Raw genomic sequence first — 14136 nt, 5'->3', positions numbered from 1 at the left:
AATATTTATATTTCATAGTAATGTTAAAATTGGTCTATGACCTAACCAGGTTAGGAAAAAAAAAAAGAAAAGAAAAAGAAAAAAACCCACTGTATGTCTGCATAGCTGAACTAGTACTGCTCTTCCTGAATTTTGCAGAATAGTATAATTTTTGTAGTCCTACAACCCCATTGCAGTTTTCATGCCTTCAGTTTTTTCTCAGCAGATTCAAAACCACGTTGTTTTTCTTAGTGCATAGAATACAACAAAGCCCCTTAGTTTATTTTAGCCAGAATAGCCTTTTTTTTTTTCTGTAGGGCTTTTTTCGATGTTTCATCTAAATATGGTCAGTTTGTCAGAGTTTATTACCTGCTTCCCTCTGTCTTTTGGATTTTCAGGTGCATGTCTTATTAAAAGTGAGTCATTGATAGTAGTAACTGCTTAGCTAAAACACCTTAATTTCTTAGTGAGTTTCTTGCCTCACATCAATTTAAAGAAATCATTAATGGAAATTATTTAAATGGAAAAAATTATCAGCAGATTTTTTGCCTATGGTTTGATTGCAAGGAACATTTGCAGGAATTACAGACCTTTTATTGTCTTTAAGAATTTGCTTTTTGAGCGTATTTCTTAATCTGGCCCTGTTTGTGTTTCCATATTATAGAATATCCGGCAAAAATATAGGCATAATGTGGAAATTTGTTCTTTGCATGGAATTTCTTCAGTGCTCATCTTAACCAGGAAGAAACACAGGACCCTTAATGCTTTTTTATTTCATAATCATTTCTACATCAACTAGCAGTAGAACTAGACCACCTGGTCTAGTGGAAAGGTGTCCCTGCCTGTGGCAGGGGGGTTGGAACCAGGTGATACTTAAGGTCCCTTCCAACCCAAACCATTCTATGATTCTGTAATTTTAACTGTTTTGTAATGTGGATTAAGGCACACCAAACAGGTGCAGATGACACTTAAAAGTTAAACTACAAAACATATTTTTAAGGAGAGAATTACATCTGAAAAATGAGCTGGAAGCAAAATATCTTCAAACAACACTTACTTTTAGATTTTGAACAGATGTTAAGGAGTACGTACTCTATAAAGAACATACTTAACTGCTGCTACTTTTCCTACTGATATGACTGGCACAAACATAGCTCCACCATCATGATTTAAATCTTCAAAAGATTTGCAAAATATTATTTCAAGTATTTTTAAACTGTAATGCTGTTATGCAGAGTCTCAGTAATACTTCCCAATACCTGTACCTTTATAATCCTGATTTCTTAATGCTTCTGTAGAAGAACATGGGGTGTGTTTGCCACTTGTCAAGATCAGACTCAAACATTACTTCTTAGCAGAATAGCAATCAGCATTTTTTTCACTTAATTTGTTAAAATATCAGGAACATGTAAAATATGTTTTTTGTTTTGTTTGGCAAAGAGAGACCTAACATACACCAAAACTAGTTTTTTGTGTTGTAAGTCAAAACGGAAATCAAAATATATTCATTCTCTGAATTTTTCTTTCTGATGTGACCGCCTTTTATCAGTAATTGTTCATCTTTAACACTAAAAGCAGTATTGGTGCTGCTGCAATGCAAAGAGATGACATCAAGTTGTGTGTTAAGAAATTACACTAAATGTGGCATATATTTTCTTTAGCACTTATCTTATTTCTGGTCTAATTATTTTTCTGCTGCTTTTCCATTACAGGAGACTCAGCAGATATGTCAGGTAAGGGAAATAAAATTTTAACATCTTCAGGTGTAGTTAGCCTCTCTAGTAGCTGTCTACAGCTTTATAGAGCAATAAGTGACATGAATTCACTTTTAGTTTATTAAAACCTTGTATCAGTCACATTACTGTCAGCACTGAATATAAACCACAACAGCTCAGCAAATTGTGAAGACAGAAACAGTTAAAATGTTAGCACACACTTAAAAACTACTGTTATTGTAACATATTCCCTTCTTGCTGCCCAGTGATTAGTGAGTTCTAACACATACTGCTACTGTAGCATTTCTATGTACACTTGCAGGTTTTATAGACCTGTTGGGGCTGACAATTAACATTTTTTTTAGACACTCAATTGAGTATAATTTTACGTATGCATTTCTAAAGTAAATTCCATTGAGGAGGCCTAGGTGACTGAGTGAAAAAACCAATCACCTTTCACATTTATGTATGATGTCATGCAGTTATTACCACTGATCCAAAGTGCTTGTTATGATGTCAGTTTAATTTTTTTCTGCATCATTTTGGGTCTTTGACAGTTTGACAGTCTTGACTGAGCTATTTTTTATTAATATGTTCTTTCTTCAACTGTAATCTTAAAAATTCATCACTGTCCTGTGTGAGTGAGTTCATTGTTGAGCAGCCATAATTGTCTTGTGACACAACTTCAGAGATGCATAAATGTGTGTTCATGTGTACCTAGAACGTAAAATAATCTTCATGTGGATATAAAGCTTGTTCTGTGAAGAACAAATGTACAATGGCATTTTTAATGTGTGTTGACTTCTCTTAAATATGCCAAATTGTGCTTGCTCTAAGGATGGGAGGAAGAATATAGGTACCTTTTCCCACACTTTTAAACTGTAAAAGAAGCAGTGGTTATATGGTTGTTTATATGAAAGAACATCTCTAGTCCTGCATATAATGCCTGAAGACTTTCCCTCTCTCACTTGCCTTCTTCCTACTGCAACTTCAGTTTGAGCTTGTGTATATTACTAAATTCTGTTGTCACTGCCTGAAACCAGCACTCTTACTTTTTTCTTCTTTATGGAACCATTAGTCTGCAATACAAGCTGCTGCCTGCCTTCATTTGAAAGTTGCATAGTTTCACTTAAAATTTATCAATGACTATTTGGCACTTTTCTTACTGACAACTTTTGCGTTTCTAGTTCCAATTTTCCGTTGTCTACAGTGATGCAGGAGTTCTTGAAGCAGTAATGTTTGTAATGGGCTGGAATGGCAAGTTAAGTTTCATAATGACTTTGTATAAATTTGCTTCATTTTACTGAAGATATTTTTTTGTCCTGCCAGCCCATGGTAACTTTATCTAACTTCTCCCAGAAGGAGATGACACCTTAGAAAACATCTCTTGTGAGAGCAGATGTTGAGCAGCTGGAGTGCTCCACAAGCAGGATGCAATGTCAAGACAGAGACTTTCAGAAGAACACTGTCAAGTAGAAGGACTCAAGAGTCCGCGTTCTCTGTCCTGCAAATCTTGCTCTGAAAGATTTTGTTCAGTTCTTATTCATAAAATCTAGGTGCAAGTTTCTGTCTGCCACCCAAAAGAAAAATTTTGGCCAAGGTTATAGGGGAGGTGCACAGGTCAAGGGCAATACAGAGTTTTACCAAGGGGAGTGCTGAAGAGGGAAAAACAGTTCAGAGCCATAATAAAGCTTTCCCTTCCCTCAACTTTCTGTAAGGAGTGCAGGGAGGTTGCTGAAAATTTTGAGACACGCCAATTGTCACCAACCCCTGCCCTTTCGGTTTTGATGGCATGTCTATGCTATGCTGTAGTACCTCTCAAAAGGTGATGATAACAGCATGTTGGTGCCATGAGGGGAAATTCAAATGGGAAACAGAAGAAATTAGGAAGATTGTTCTAAAGCCTGTTTTGGAACAGCTGCAGAATTGTGCTCAAAAACTTAGTTTCATGTGGCTAAAATTTTACCCAGGTCCCTGTGCCTACTGTTTCCCATCATATGTGTGCCTTTGAGGGACTAGATTTAGATGATTAGAAACACAAAGCATGGAGCTGAAATAGAATTTAGTTTACTTGAATCTGGGTCTGTGACAATAACCAGTAACCTCCAGACTCTGCAGTCAGATTTACTATAGATCAGAAGTAAAGATGTTTGAGAGAGAACCTTACTGTCTTGGAAATGCCCTAGATGCTATTCAGAGATTGCAAACTATACATGGATTGCAAGATCTTTGGAGAAGGCATTGCATTTGGAAAAAAAACTAGCTGTCATCATAATAGAAATAATCACATACATTAGTCGCATGGAAAGACGGTTCTTACTGCGAAGAGCTTGCAGCCTAAACAATGCAGACTAAATTAAATACCCAAGTTCTTCTACATCAGTAAGCAAGCTGATTATTCAGCTGACGTTCTCCTAAGAGAGCATGCATTTCAGACAGATGGCCATTTTGTAGAAAAGGAGATTTTGGCCTTGCATTGTAAACTCATTTCTCTATACCTATCAGTTGTTCAAAAGCCCAATTAGAAATTACATTCTTCATGATCTACTCAGTATTTATGAAGGTTTTTGAGTTAGCATGCTGAGCTAAGATTTACTAGGACAAAAACAGGAGAAGACAGCTTGTTTTCAGAGCTTCTGCTATGCTTCAGAAGTCCAGTAAAGGTTAAGCAAAATTTTCATCTCCCATAGTGTAATTAGGCCAACTTCTTAGTCGTTCTTACTGATCCTGTTTGCCGTAAATTGGTTTCCAAAGGGAGGCTAAAATCTCCTTTCTTTTCTTTCTTTGTTCTGGTCAGATGGGGAAAAAAAATTTCATTTGTCATATTAAAAAATATGAATTGCTTCAATAAGCGAATCATTAGACATTTTCAAAATGTATACTAATTAAATGTTTTTATATTTGTGTAGCTACAGCTCCTTCTATTCACGTGTGGGATGCAATGAACAAACAGACGCTGTCAGTACTGCGGTGCTACCATTCAAAGGGCGTTTGCTCAGTCAGTTTCAGTGCCACTGGCAAACTGCTGCTCTCCGTAGGGCTGGATCCTGAACATACCATTACCATTTGGAAATGGCAGGAAGGTAGGAAAGTGATTGTTTTTGTAGAATGTCTTTGTATTGTTAGAGGTATCTTGGCTTGAGTCAAGAGCAGATGTAACATAAAGGTACCAGCAGCTCAAAAATTATTACAATAAATGCTGTGTACTATGCACTGTACAAGAAGAGGTAAAATAAATGTACTAACCCATTCTAGTAACTGCTAAATACTTTGGAACTGTTGTGTAAAGATCAAGATAGTTCACTGATTTCTAGTTAAAATAATTAAAGAAAATTGTAGTCTTCGTTCTTTTTTTTTTTTAATTTCAGTCATTTTTTGATGGTTGGTAAAAACTCTTTATAAAATCTTTTTTGCACCCAGAAGAAATTTTCTGTTATTCTCTGTTCTTACTCTTCTCTAAAGTCTGATTACTGACTAGGTTGTTGTACTCCTAAAATTATCCCCCAAAAGTTGCAAGTTGCAGAAATGTGATGCCAGTATAGCTTCTCTGTGCAGCTATGTAACTGGTGTCTTAACATGTTTTCAGATTGGCTTTGATCTGAGTTCCGGATTTTGGCTAAAGTGATTTGATCAACTCTTTTCCTCATCATCTTTCTGTCCAGCAAAACCATGCCCAGATTATGAAACTGATTCTCTAGTCTTAGGGTTTTATTTCCTCTCTCTTTGGAGATTTCCATTGATTAACTAGTATCTCTCAGAAGCTTAAAGATCAGCTATCAAGTTAATAAAAAGTGATCCTTCACAGCTTGTCTGCCAGATCCTGCGGAACTGGACACAATGTCAAATGTGTATTTATACAATCTTAGGTAGTGTGAAGGATGTGTGGTAAAAGCCCATGCAGCAATTCACTGCTGTTTCAGTCAGAACGTGCCTTTGCTCATTCTTAAGAGTTCATACAGATTCAACATGGCAGCTAAGGATCCAGCTTGAGGGTCAAAATGTCATATGGGTCAAAATGACTGATTTTAACACCTCTGAAGAGACTGGAAGAGCATTAGCTTTCGATCTAAGACCATATGTAACAAAGTCAGTTTCTGCATTTTCTGCAGAAAGAAGAAAGTTTTCTAACTTTGGACAAAATTTGTGGAGAAGTCATTCATTAGTCATTAGAATTTAAGAGGAGATGGAAACTTACTTGGATCTGAGGTCCTAACTCTTTTATACGCCTGAGGAAATTGAAAATTATAAGTAGATGGCACCTTCATTAGGTGCTACACTTTGCTACTGGATCTTATTGAATGATTTTTTATTATCTGCATCTTAATATAGGTTTAATTTAGGAACAGTTTATGCTTTTCTTCACGACCTGTGTGGTCTTGGATGACAACTCATTCTCCATAATTTTTTTTAACCATAAATGTATATTTTTCTCAGCAAACTCAAAATATCTGTTTTCTTTCTGCCAGGTGCCAAAATTGCCAGCCGAGCTGGTCATAACCAGCGTATATTTGTAGCAGAATTCAGACCAGATTCAGATACCCAGTTTGTTTCTGTGGGAGTAAAACACGTGAGGTTCTGGACACTGGCTGGAAGAGCTCTTCTCAGTAAAAAAGGGCTGCTGAGCTCCATAGAAGATGCCCGAATGCAAACAATGCTATCTGTAGCTTTTGGAGCGGTATGTACCTTAACAAACTATTTTAAAATGCCTACAAACAAAAATTTTTTGGCTCTTCTGCCTTTACTCAGTTCAATGAGACTTTTCTAAGCTGCTAATGAGTATGTCAGTTGCTTTAATAAACTCAGTTTAGTGTTTCTAATACTTGCCTGCTAGTTAGAAATAATGCCAGCTTTCTTTAGAACAGAAAGGAAAAAAGATCATGGATTTGTATGTTTTCAAGAAACAAACATAGATGCTTTGAACTGATAATACGCTGCTTGATATTTAATCCAGGTAAAACAGCTGACTCTAGAGTGCAGGAATCAAATAATAGAAATGAGGCTAATTTTATGCCCACCTGAGGGTGATTGTACTATAATCTGTATGCATTGCTGCTCATGGGTGATCTGGGAGCAGCATTGTCCTGGGGCATTCGTTAACATCTATGACTGTTAGATGACCTCAGTAGGGTTTGGTTTTGTTTTGTTTTGGGGCTTTTTTTGACAGATGCAAGCCTTGTTGCTAAGTTCCACATCTTTGCCATTTCAGGAGTTGCTCTGTATGAGCAGCACTCATCTCTTCAGCTGGGCAGATAGCCGTAGATCTCTTTTGTGAAGTGCTGCTTCTCTTTTATCACGTGCGTTACTGTCCCGCTCATTGATCTGCCTCTTGGGTCCAGACTGAATTTATGCTATTGATTTTGATTTTTGAAACTGTAACTGGCCTGTGGTTCCATTTTTCATGAGATTTTCTCTTTTCCAAAGTGGTGTCTCTCTCAGCTACCTCTGATTTAAGAGAGAGTCCTACAAAGCAATAAGATGTCTTACAAATTATAACTATTAGAGATGCACAGCCCAGGTATTGGGCTGGGGTTTTGAAAACCTCTCTTATGGAGGATCAGATTCTTAGCATGAAAATCAGGCTGTATGTCCTGGAGTATGGTATGAGGTTGGTTGAGGATGCAAAGCTTGCAGGGGTTTTGTAAAAAGCTGTGCAAACTGAAAAAGCCAAACCTGGTATATTCTCAGTACTTCCTGTAGGGAGCAGTTCTGGGAGTGCTTTTCTTCCTTGATTTTGTCTCAGAAGGAGATAGTTCAGGAGCTCCTAAAGAGGGGTCAGAAACAGCCCAACAGTTATGCTGTGAGGACATAAGAGGATCTGCTCCCAAGTTCACTTCCAGTCCTCTTATTTACTCATTTATTTGGGCATCCCCATATACACCCTGTAAAAAAAGGATGTAGAACATCAATCCACCTCAGTCAAGGAAAGTGTTCTTGCCAAATCTGTACATACATACTGAATTTGAGGATTGTTCACATACGTTACTAAAATAGTTTTGCTCAATAACCAGTTTCTGTTGGTTTTAAGTGTATCCTAATAAGCTGCCCTTAAATTTCAGAGGTAATTAAATGTATTTTTATTACCTTTCAAAAACAGCAAGCAGAAGTAAATAATAACAGGCAGCTTTTAGTTCTAAGTAAAGTCAGGCTGTTTTCTTCGTAAACTAATGGTTACTGTAATCCAGTGAGTAGCTTCACCTAACAACAAAAATGAAAGCAAACATAATGTACATAGCAAGGGGGTGCAAATTGCCTGTTTGTGTGAAAAGTCAAAACTGTTCTTGGTTTTCTACTTTTTTACCACAGTTTGCACACCTGATAGGCTGAAAACATAGATAACCCTATGGCTGAAGCTTAAGTCATTGCATTTCTTCTTGCAGTGCAGAGACTATTAGCTACAAGAAGGCATCTTTCAGACTTCAAGAAAGAATATAGTAGCTCATTGTTTTGTCCCTACAGGTTCTTATTACCCCTTCCACAATTTGCTGTTCTGCAGCAGGAAATAAGAGCAATCTAGCCTAAAAGCAAATGGTGATGATCTTTATTTCTGAATGTTTTTCTTCCTGCCTTACTCAGAATCAGATGATGAGTATATGTTTCCCCTTTCAGAATAACTTGACATTTACAGGTACTATCAGTGGAGATGTTTGTGTTTGGAAAGATCATGTGTTGATACGAATTGTGGCCAAAGCTCACAATGGACCTGTTTTCACAATGTATACCACATTAAGAGATGGTTTGATCGTTACAGGAGGCAAAGAAAGGCCGTGAGTCTTCTTTTTTCTTTTTTTCTGCATGCATGTGTATTCTTTAAAAATAGTTTGGATTCATACCATCTAACACTAAGCAGTTGAGATGTCAAAGCTAGAAGAGTAGTCACTTTCGGATCCCTGAATAGTTGGTAGGAAAAAAAGTAGCCACCACCTCCAAAGTGCAGGTAAACCCACATAAGCTTCAAGTACCTATTTTTTGCATTGATTATAAGAGAAAGTCTAGCGTGGCTAGGATCTGGACCTGGGTGCCTTGCTTAACTACCTAGAATCAAGGGAGATGAACCAGAATCTAAATGCTATACAAGTAGTTCATAATTGTAACTTCCAGGTAAGTCATCTTTCTAAAGCACATATGCAAGCTTCTTCAGGTATTTTATGACTTTACATTATTTTGGTTAAAAATAACAGGCAAATGTAAAATAAATTATGTGAATGTGTTATCAATTATATTGCATTATCAATTATACTGCATTACATCAGCCAGGTAATGTTTCTCCAAGTACAAATACACGAATTGTCAAAGAAATGATGCAGTTCTCCCTCGTTAAGCTGAAAAGGGTTGAACTATTATCATCAAAAGTAGCCTTGAAATCACCTTACCATTTTATGAAATGGCTCAATGGTATTTATCACAGCAGTGTTATTTTTGAGAGAAGGCAAAAAGATTTAGTTTGAAATACAGATTTAAGCATTAAAAAGTTACCTAGTCCTTGGTGGGTTACTACTTTTTCTGAAGTTGAACTGAGGTTGTTAATCCAAGTAATTTGCACAACTGTGATTAAATAAATGAATGATAAGTATTATAACAGCATAACGCACAGCTTCTTTTAAAGGAAGGATCTGTTTAGTTAGGATGGCAGAGGCAAACTTCTCTCAAATCTAAGGTACAGCAACCTTTGTTTCTGGGGTTGTAAACAAAATATCTCTCCAAGCATTTATTTATTTTCTTAATTCTTTAATTTTTTCCTTGCTAATGATAAAAGAAGAAAAAAAAAAAGCTTCAGCTGTCATACAGTCCATCTGATGGCATGATAGTGCCCCATTTTGCAGGACACAGGCCACTTACTACCTTTTTCTTAAACAGTCCTTAAAGATTCCAGTTGATATTCAGACCCAGCTGAAAACTTATTTATTCTTGTGCTTGAAATATTTTCTTCTAGTATTTATAAAACATCAGAGTAATTTTATTTGGAGAATGTTCTCTCTGCTGGTTAGCTTCAAAGCCTCTTAATAATTAGTATTTGACCTGAAAGAAACAGTAACGAATAACAGTAAGAAACAATAATTTGTCTCCTGTGGCAAAATGGAGTATTGAAAGTACACAAAACAAATTCTACATTTAGGAAAATTACGTGTTTGCTTCTGCCTTGGCATTCTTAATTGCAGTTCACCAGCCTCTTTTGATAAAATCTTTTTGCTGAGTATGATGACCAATCATATGTCAAAACAGTGGGACTGGGAAGCAGAGAATATTGCATTGCAAGGACTAGCAATTCATGATTCATTACAGTTCTTTTAGTAATAAGAGTACAAAAGCAGTAATTGTGATTAAACTTTCTGGAGTTCTTTGTCAGGGTTCATTCCATAATCAAAGTTGTATCACTGGCAGCTCAATACCATGGAACATTGTATTTTCTTTTCTGTTGGGGGAGATTCTTTTCTCTTTGAAGAGAGATAAAACTTATGTCCCAGTTCAACTGGAAATGCCAGATTTCTAACTGCTTCATTAAACATTATCTCCTTTTTAGAAACTTTTTATTTTAATGTGTTCTTTACTGAAATACCAGTTCTCTTGAAAGTGGATGGGAAATACTTAGTGCTTTCGTGATTAACACTTATTAGTTGGGTATCTTGTGCAATTAACATTGTGTGATTTTTCTCCTGTATCTTTGTCATTTATTTCACAGCAGTGAAAACAGTGAAATTTTCACAGAAGTGAAAATGTTTTGTCACTTATTTCACAGTAGTAAAATACATCTTTCCTGTTTCTCTCAACTATATTTTGATAATCTCTGCCTGTATTAATAGTAAGATGGAAGTTTTTTTCACACACTTACCTGTTTCTTTGACTAGACAAATTCCTAAGAGCTACTAATTCAGACTAAGCTTAGCAGCGACCATCTTTCAACTTGTTCTGTAAAGTAGTATGACGAGGACATTGAATCAGTATTTCGTGCTTAGGTAGGAGGCTCAGCATATTAACATCACCTGTTCAGTAAAAACAAATGGAATCTTTAGTGATTTAAAACATACTTAAATGCCTCATTTACAATACATTACGTTAATGACTATAGTTCATTTGCACATTAATTGTCTTTTTTTGTGCCAGCCATTGTACTCATGGTTGTTCCTGATTTTTTGATAGATCAAAGGAAGGAGGAGCAGTTAAGCTATGGGATCAAGAGCTGAAACGATGTCGTGCCTTCAGACTAGAGACAGGACAAATGACGGACTGTGTTCGCTCTGTTTGTAGAGGCAAGGTAAAGAAAGCATCATGTCTTTAAAATAAATCTTATAAATTGTGGGTTGATCTATAGCATTAAACATATGATAAATTGTTTACTTCCTCTTTCTCTTATAATTAGTATTTGAAATTAAAGGTTGAGCTAGAAGGTGTCTACAACTGATTTTACAGCAGGAAAAAAAAAAATCTGCTTTGGGACATCATAGTCTTACTTAGGATAATATTCTGTATGTATTTTTTTAAAGACTAAGGATTTCTTTTCTATTCTTTTCACACTTCAAATATCTGACTTACAAGCAATAACTCAACTAGCATCATGATTTATGTACAGCTTTGTACTTAAATTATAGATGAGTTTAAAAAATAACTTATCTTTGATTATTTGATAGCTTGATTTCAGCAAACGTTCTTGACAACTATAGCTTTGGATTATGTCTTCATTACTGTTCATCATGAGTAGTTAATGTATTATATATCAGAGAATATTCTTTACTGTTGTTCAGGGGAAAATTCTTGTTGGGACAAGAAATGCCGAAATAATTGAAGTTGGAGAGAAAAATGCTGCATGTAACATTCTAATAAATGGTCATATGGATGGACCAATCTGGGGCCTAGCAACACATCCTTCCAGAGATTTTTTCCTTTCTGCTGCAGAAGATGGCACAGTAAGACTCTGGGATATTGCTGAAAAGGTAGGTGTTGGAGAAGATCCTGGACTTGTGGTGGTGTTCAGGGCTTGAAACTTGTTTTTTAATGTATTCTGAGAATAATCCATCTGATAGTGGCAAACTGTTAGCATAAGGTATTTTTAAAATATGAACAAATAGAAACATTTACTCTTCTGGGTTTTTATTTCTCCACAGAAGATGCTGAACAAAGTCAGCCTGGGACATGCAGCTCGTACTGTTTGTTACAGCCCAGAAGGCGATATGGTAGCTATCGGCATGAAAAATGGAGAATTTATTATCTTGCTTGTGACTTCTCTAAAAATTTGGGGGAAAAAAAGGGACAGAAGATCAGCTATTCAAGATATCAGGTCAGAAAATATAATGCCTTTGTCTGTTGTAGTATTCGAGAAATCTGTATTATTTTGATTTTTAAAAAATACAGTTTTATGTTCTGAGGAGCATCACAGTGATATTTCAGAGAGCTGGAGTCCATGAGTGAATTGTGGAGTTTGTGATTACTCTGATACCAGGAATAAAAAGGAGGAGGAGGTACATGAAGATAAGAGATAGCAATCAGTCAAAAACCAGGCAGTACAGTAGGGCAAGTGTCAGATCATAATGCCAAGAGTTAGTTAAAAATGCAGGGTGAATGGGGAAGTAAATGGACAATAGGAACGGACCATCTTAATGAGGGGGCAGATGAGAAGGTGCGAAAAGGAGCAGGGTGAGATGATGTGTAGGCGGTAAAATGAGATCAGAAGTCTACAGATGAACACTGGCTTGTGAGAGATGATGGAAATGTCTGTCTGTCAGTTTGCTCTTTAATGTGTTTTGTTAGAAAGGAGTTAGCAGAAGTAAACTTTTGCTTCTGTTTCATGAATGGAGGACAAGGCTGTTCCTCTGTGAGATAAATTTATCGTTATCAGCTCAGAGAAGCGTCTGGAGAGCAAAGTGGGGTGAGTGTGAGGAATACAAGCTCAACAGGGACCATGCTGCAGGAAGGCAGGAGAGCCCTGCTTGGAATTAGGAGGTTGCTGGAATCAGAAAGCTGTCCCAAGATATGTCTTGGAGATAATAGAAATAAAGAAACTTCCCCAGTAACACAAAAGAGGCTGTAAGGAATTTGTTCAGCTCAGGAAGCTACTGAGTTTCAAGACTAGAAAGGAAAATTGGAGGAAAAAGCCACTGTGCAAAGGTACATTGGGCAGGTGAAAGATTTGATTTCATCTAGAAGGTGTGGATTTTCTTCATTTACAGCATTTCATTTTTCTAGTTTGTGGCCTTGTAAGTATAGAGAGTCAGTCATCAGGGGCATGTCACAAAGTTGTGAGAGTAACAAGATCGGATAATGAACAGAGTTATTCCAGAGATGTTCCCAGTTCACTTATGTATGACAGCTGTACCAAAATTATTGCCACCTTCTACTGCATCTACATTCCCTGAAAAATTTATTTGTTTCAAAAGTTACTTTGCTTAGCAGACGAAATATTCTGCCTCCTTCTTTAGTTCAGGATAGCAGATACATGAAATGCAAATTTACCTGTGCTTCTCCAATATTAGAATCTGTTGTAAGCGCCAACCTGTGCTCATAAAACCCTTTTATCTGTTCAGGTTTAGCCCAGATTCTCGTTACTTAGCAGTCGGCTCCAGTGAGAACGCAGTGGATTTTTATGATCTGACTTTGGGTCCCACACTAAATCGAGTCAGCTATTGCAAAGACATCCCAAGTTTTGTGATCCAGATGGACTTCTCTGCAGATAGCTCTTATCTCCAGGTATCAGTCATTAATTGTTCAAGATACCAAATGGAAAATGTACTCAAGATAGGTACTCTGCAAGTATTCTCCTTTGACAACTGCTAAATTTTGTAACGAAATATAGTAGGTTACTGTCACTAGACTACTACTTTGTTGTAGTGGTAAGTGGATGATGAAAATAGTTATCTTGGATATTAAATACAAAAAATAAGCATAGGAAGGAGAAACATTTCAAAATCACTGTAATGTGTCTCCCTGCCTTTTTATCTCTGGGATGCTGGTGGGCTGTCTTAAAAGAGGAAGGAGTACGGTCTATTATTCTGTAAGCCCCAGGGACCCATGAGTTCTTCATATCTCTGAACAGAATGGTAGCGGTAGCATTACATGTCATTTCAGTGCTAGCCTTTATGGAGCAGCACCAAAATCATGGTGTTAACAGCTCCCACCACAGGGCTCAAGACGTGTCTTAAAATAAAAAAAAGTAGGCGTACTTTGCTTTTTATATTTTGTTCATATCTGAGAGGAGGAATAAGCTTCTCTCACTATCAAATCAATATCTGCTGGCTGAGAGGAATACCTTTGTGTCAGTTTTAAAGATAGGAGTTTATTTTGCCTTATTCATATACACACATACATACTAACACACAGTATGTAGAGAAAATTAATATTATGTGCAGAATGCAACAGTTTCAGTTATTTTTTATTAATTAGACATTTTAAAATTGAAGATTTCTTATGCTTTCTGACTGTTGCTTTATGCTTGTATAGATTTTTGAGAATTTTC

At 36.5% G+C, this 14136-nt stretch overlaps 1 protein-coding gene across 2 annotated transcripts in view; it reads left to right on the top strand.

The window, feature by feature from the left end:
- EML5 (EMAP like 5) overlaps positions 1–14136 on the top strand; it is a 124473-nt gene that overhangs the window by 96315 nt on the left and 14022 nt on the right. For both annotated transcript variants that reach the window (XR_011047910.1, XM_068397597.1), the window contains exons 31-38: positions 1692–1712; positions 4604–4777; positions 6161–6369; positions 8301–8458; positions 10830–10944; positions 11432–11620; positions 11792–11964; positions 13208–13370. Coding sequence is in view for 1 of the 2 variants with exons in the window: in XM_068397597.1 (XP_068253698.1) it covers positions 1692–1712; positions 4604–4777; positions 6161–6369; positions 8301–8458; positions 10830–10944; positions 11432–11620; positions 11792–11964; positions 13208–13370 (1202 nt within the window). In the remaining variant the exon portion in view is untranslated. The remainder of the gene's footprint in view (positions 1–1691; positions 1713–4603; positions 4778–6160; positions 6370–8300; positions 8459–10829; positions 10945–11431; positions 11621–11791; positions 11965–13207; positions 13371–14136) is intronic.

This window comes from Nyctibius grandis, chromosome 4 (genome assembly GCF_013368605.1).
Source record: "Nyctibius grandis isolate bNycGra1 chromosome 4, bNycGra1.pri, whole genome shotgun sequence".
Classification (NCBI taxonomy): domain Eukaryota; kingdom Metazoa; phylum Chordata; class Aves; order Nyctibiiformes; family Nyctibiidae; genus Nyctibius; species Nyctibius grandis.
Note: the sequence above shows the minus strand (reverse complement) of the source record. Positions and strands in the feature narration are given on the sequence as shown.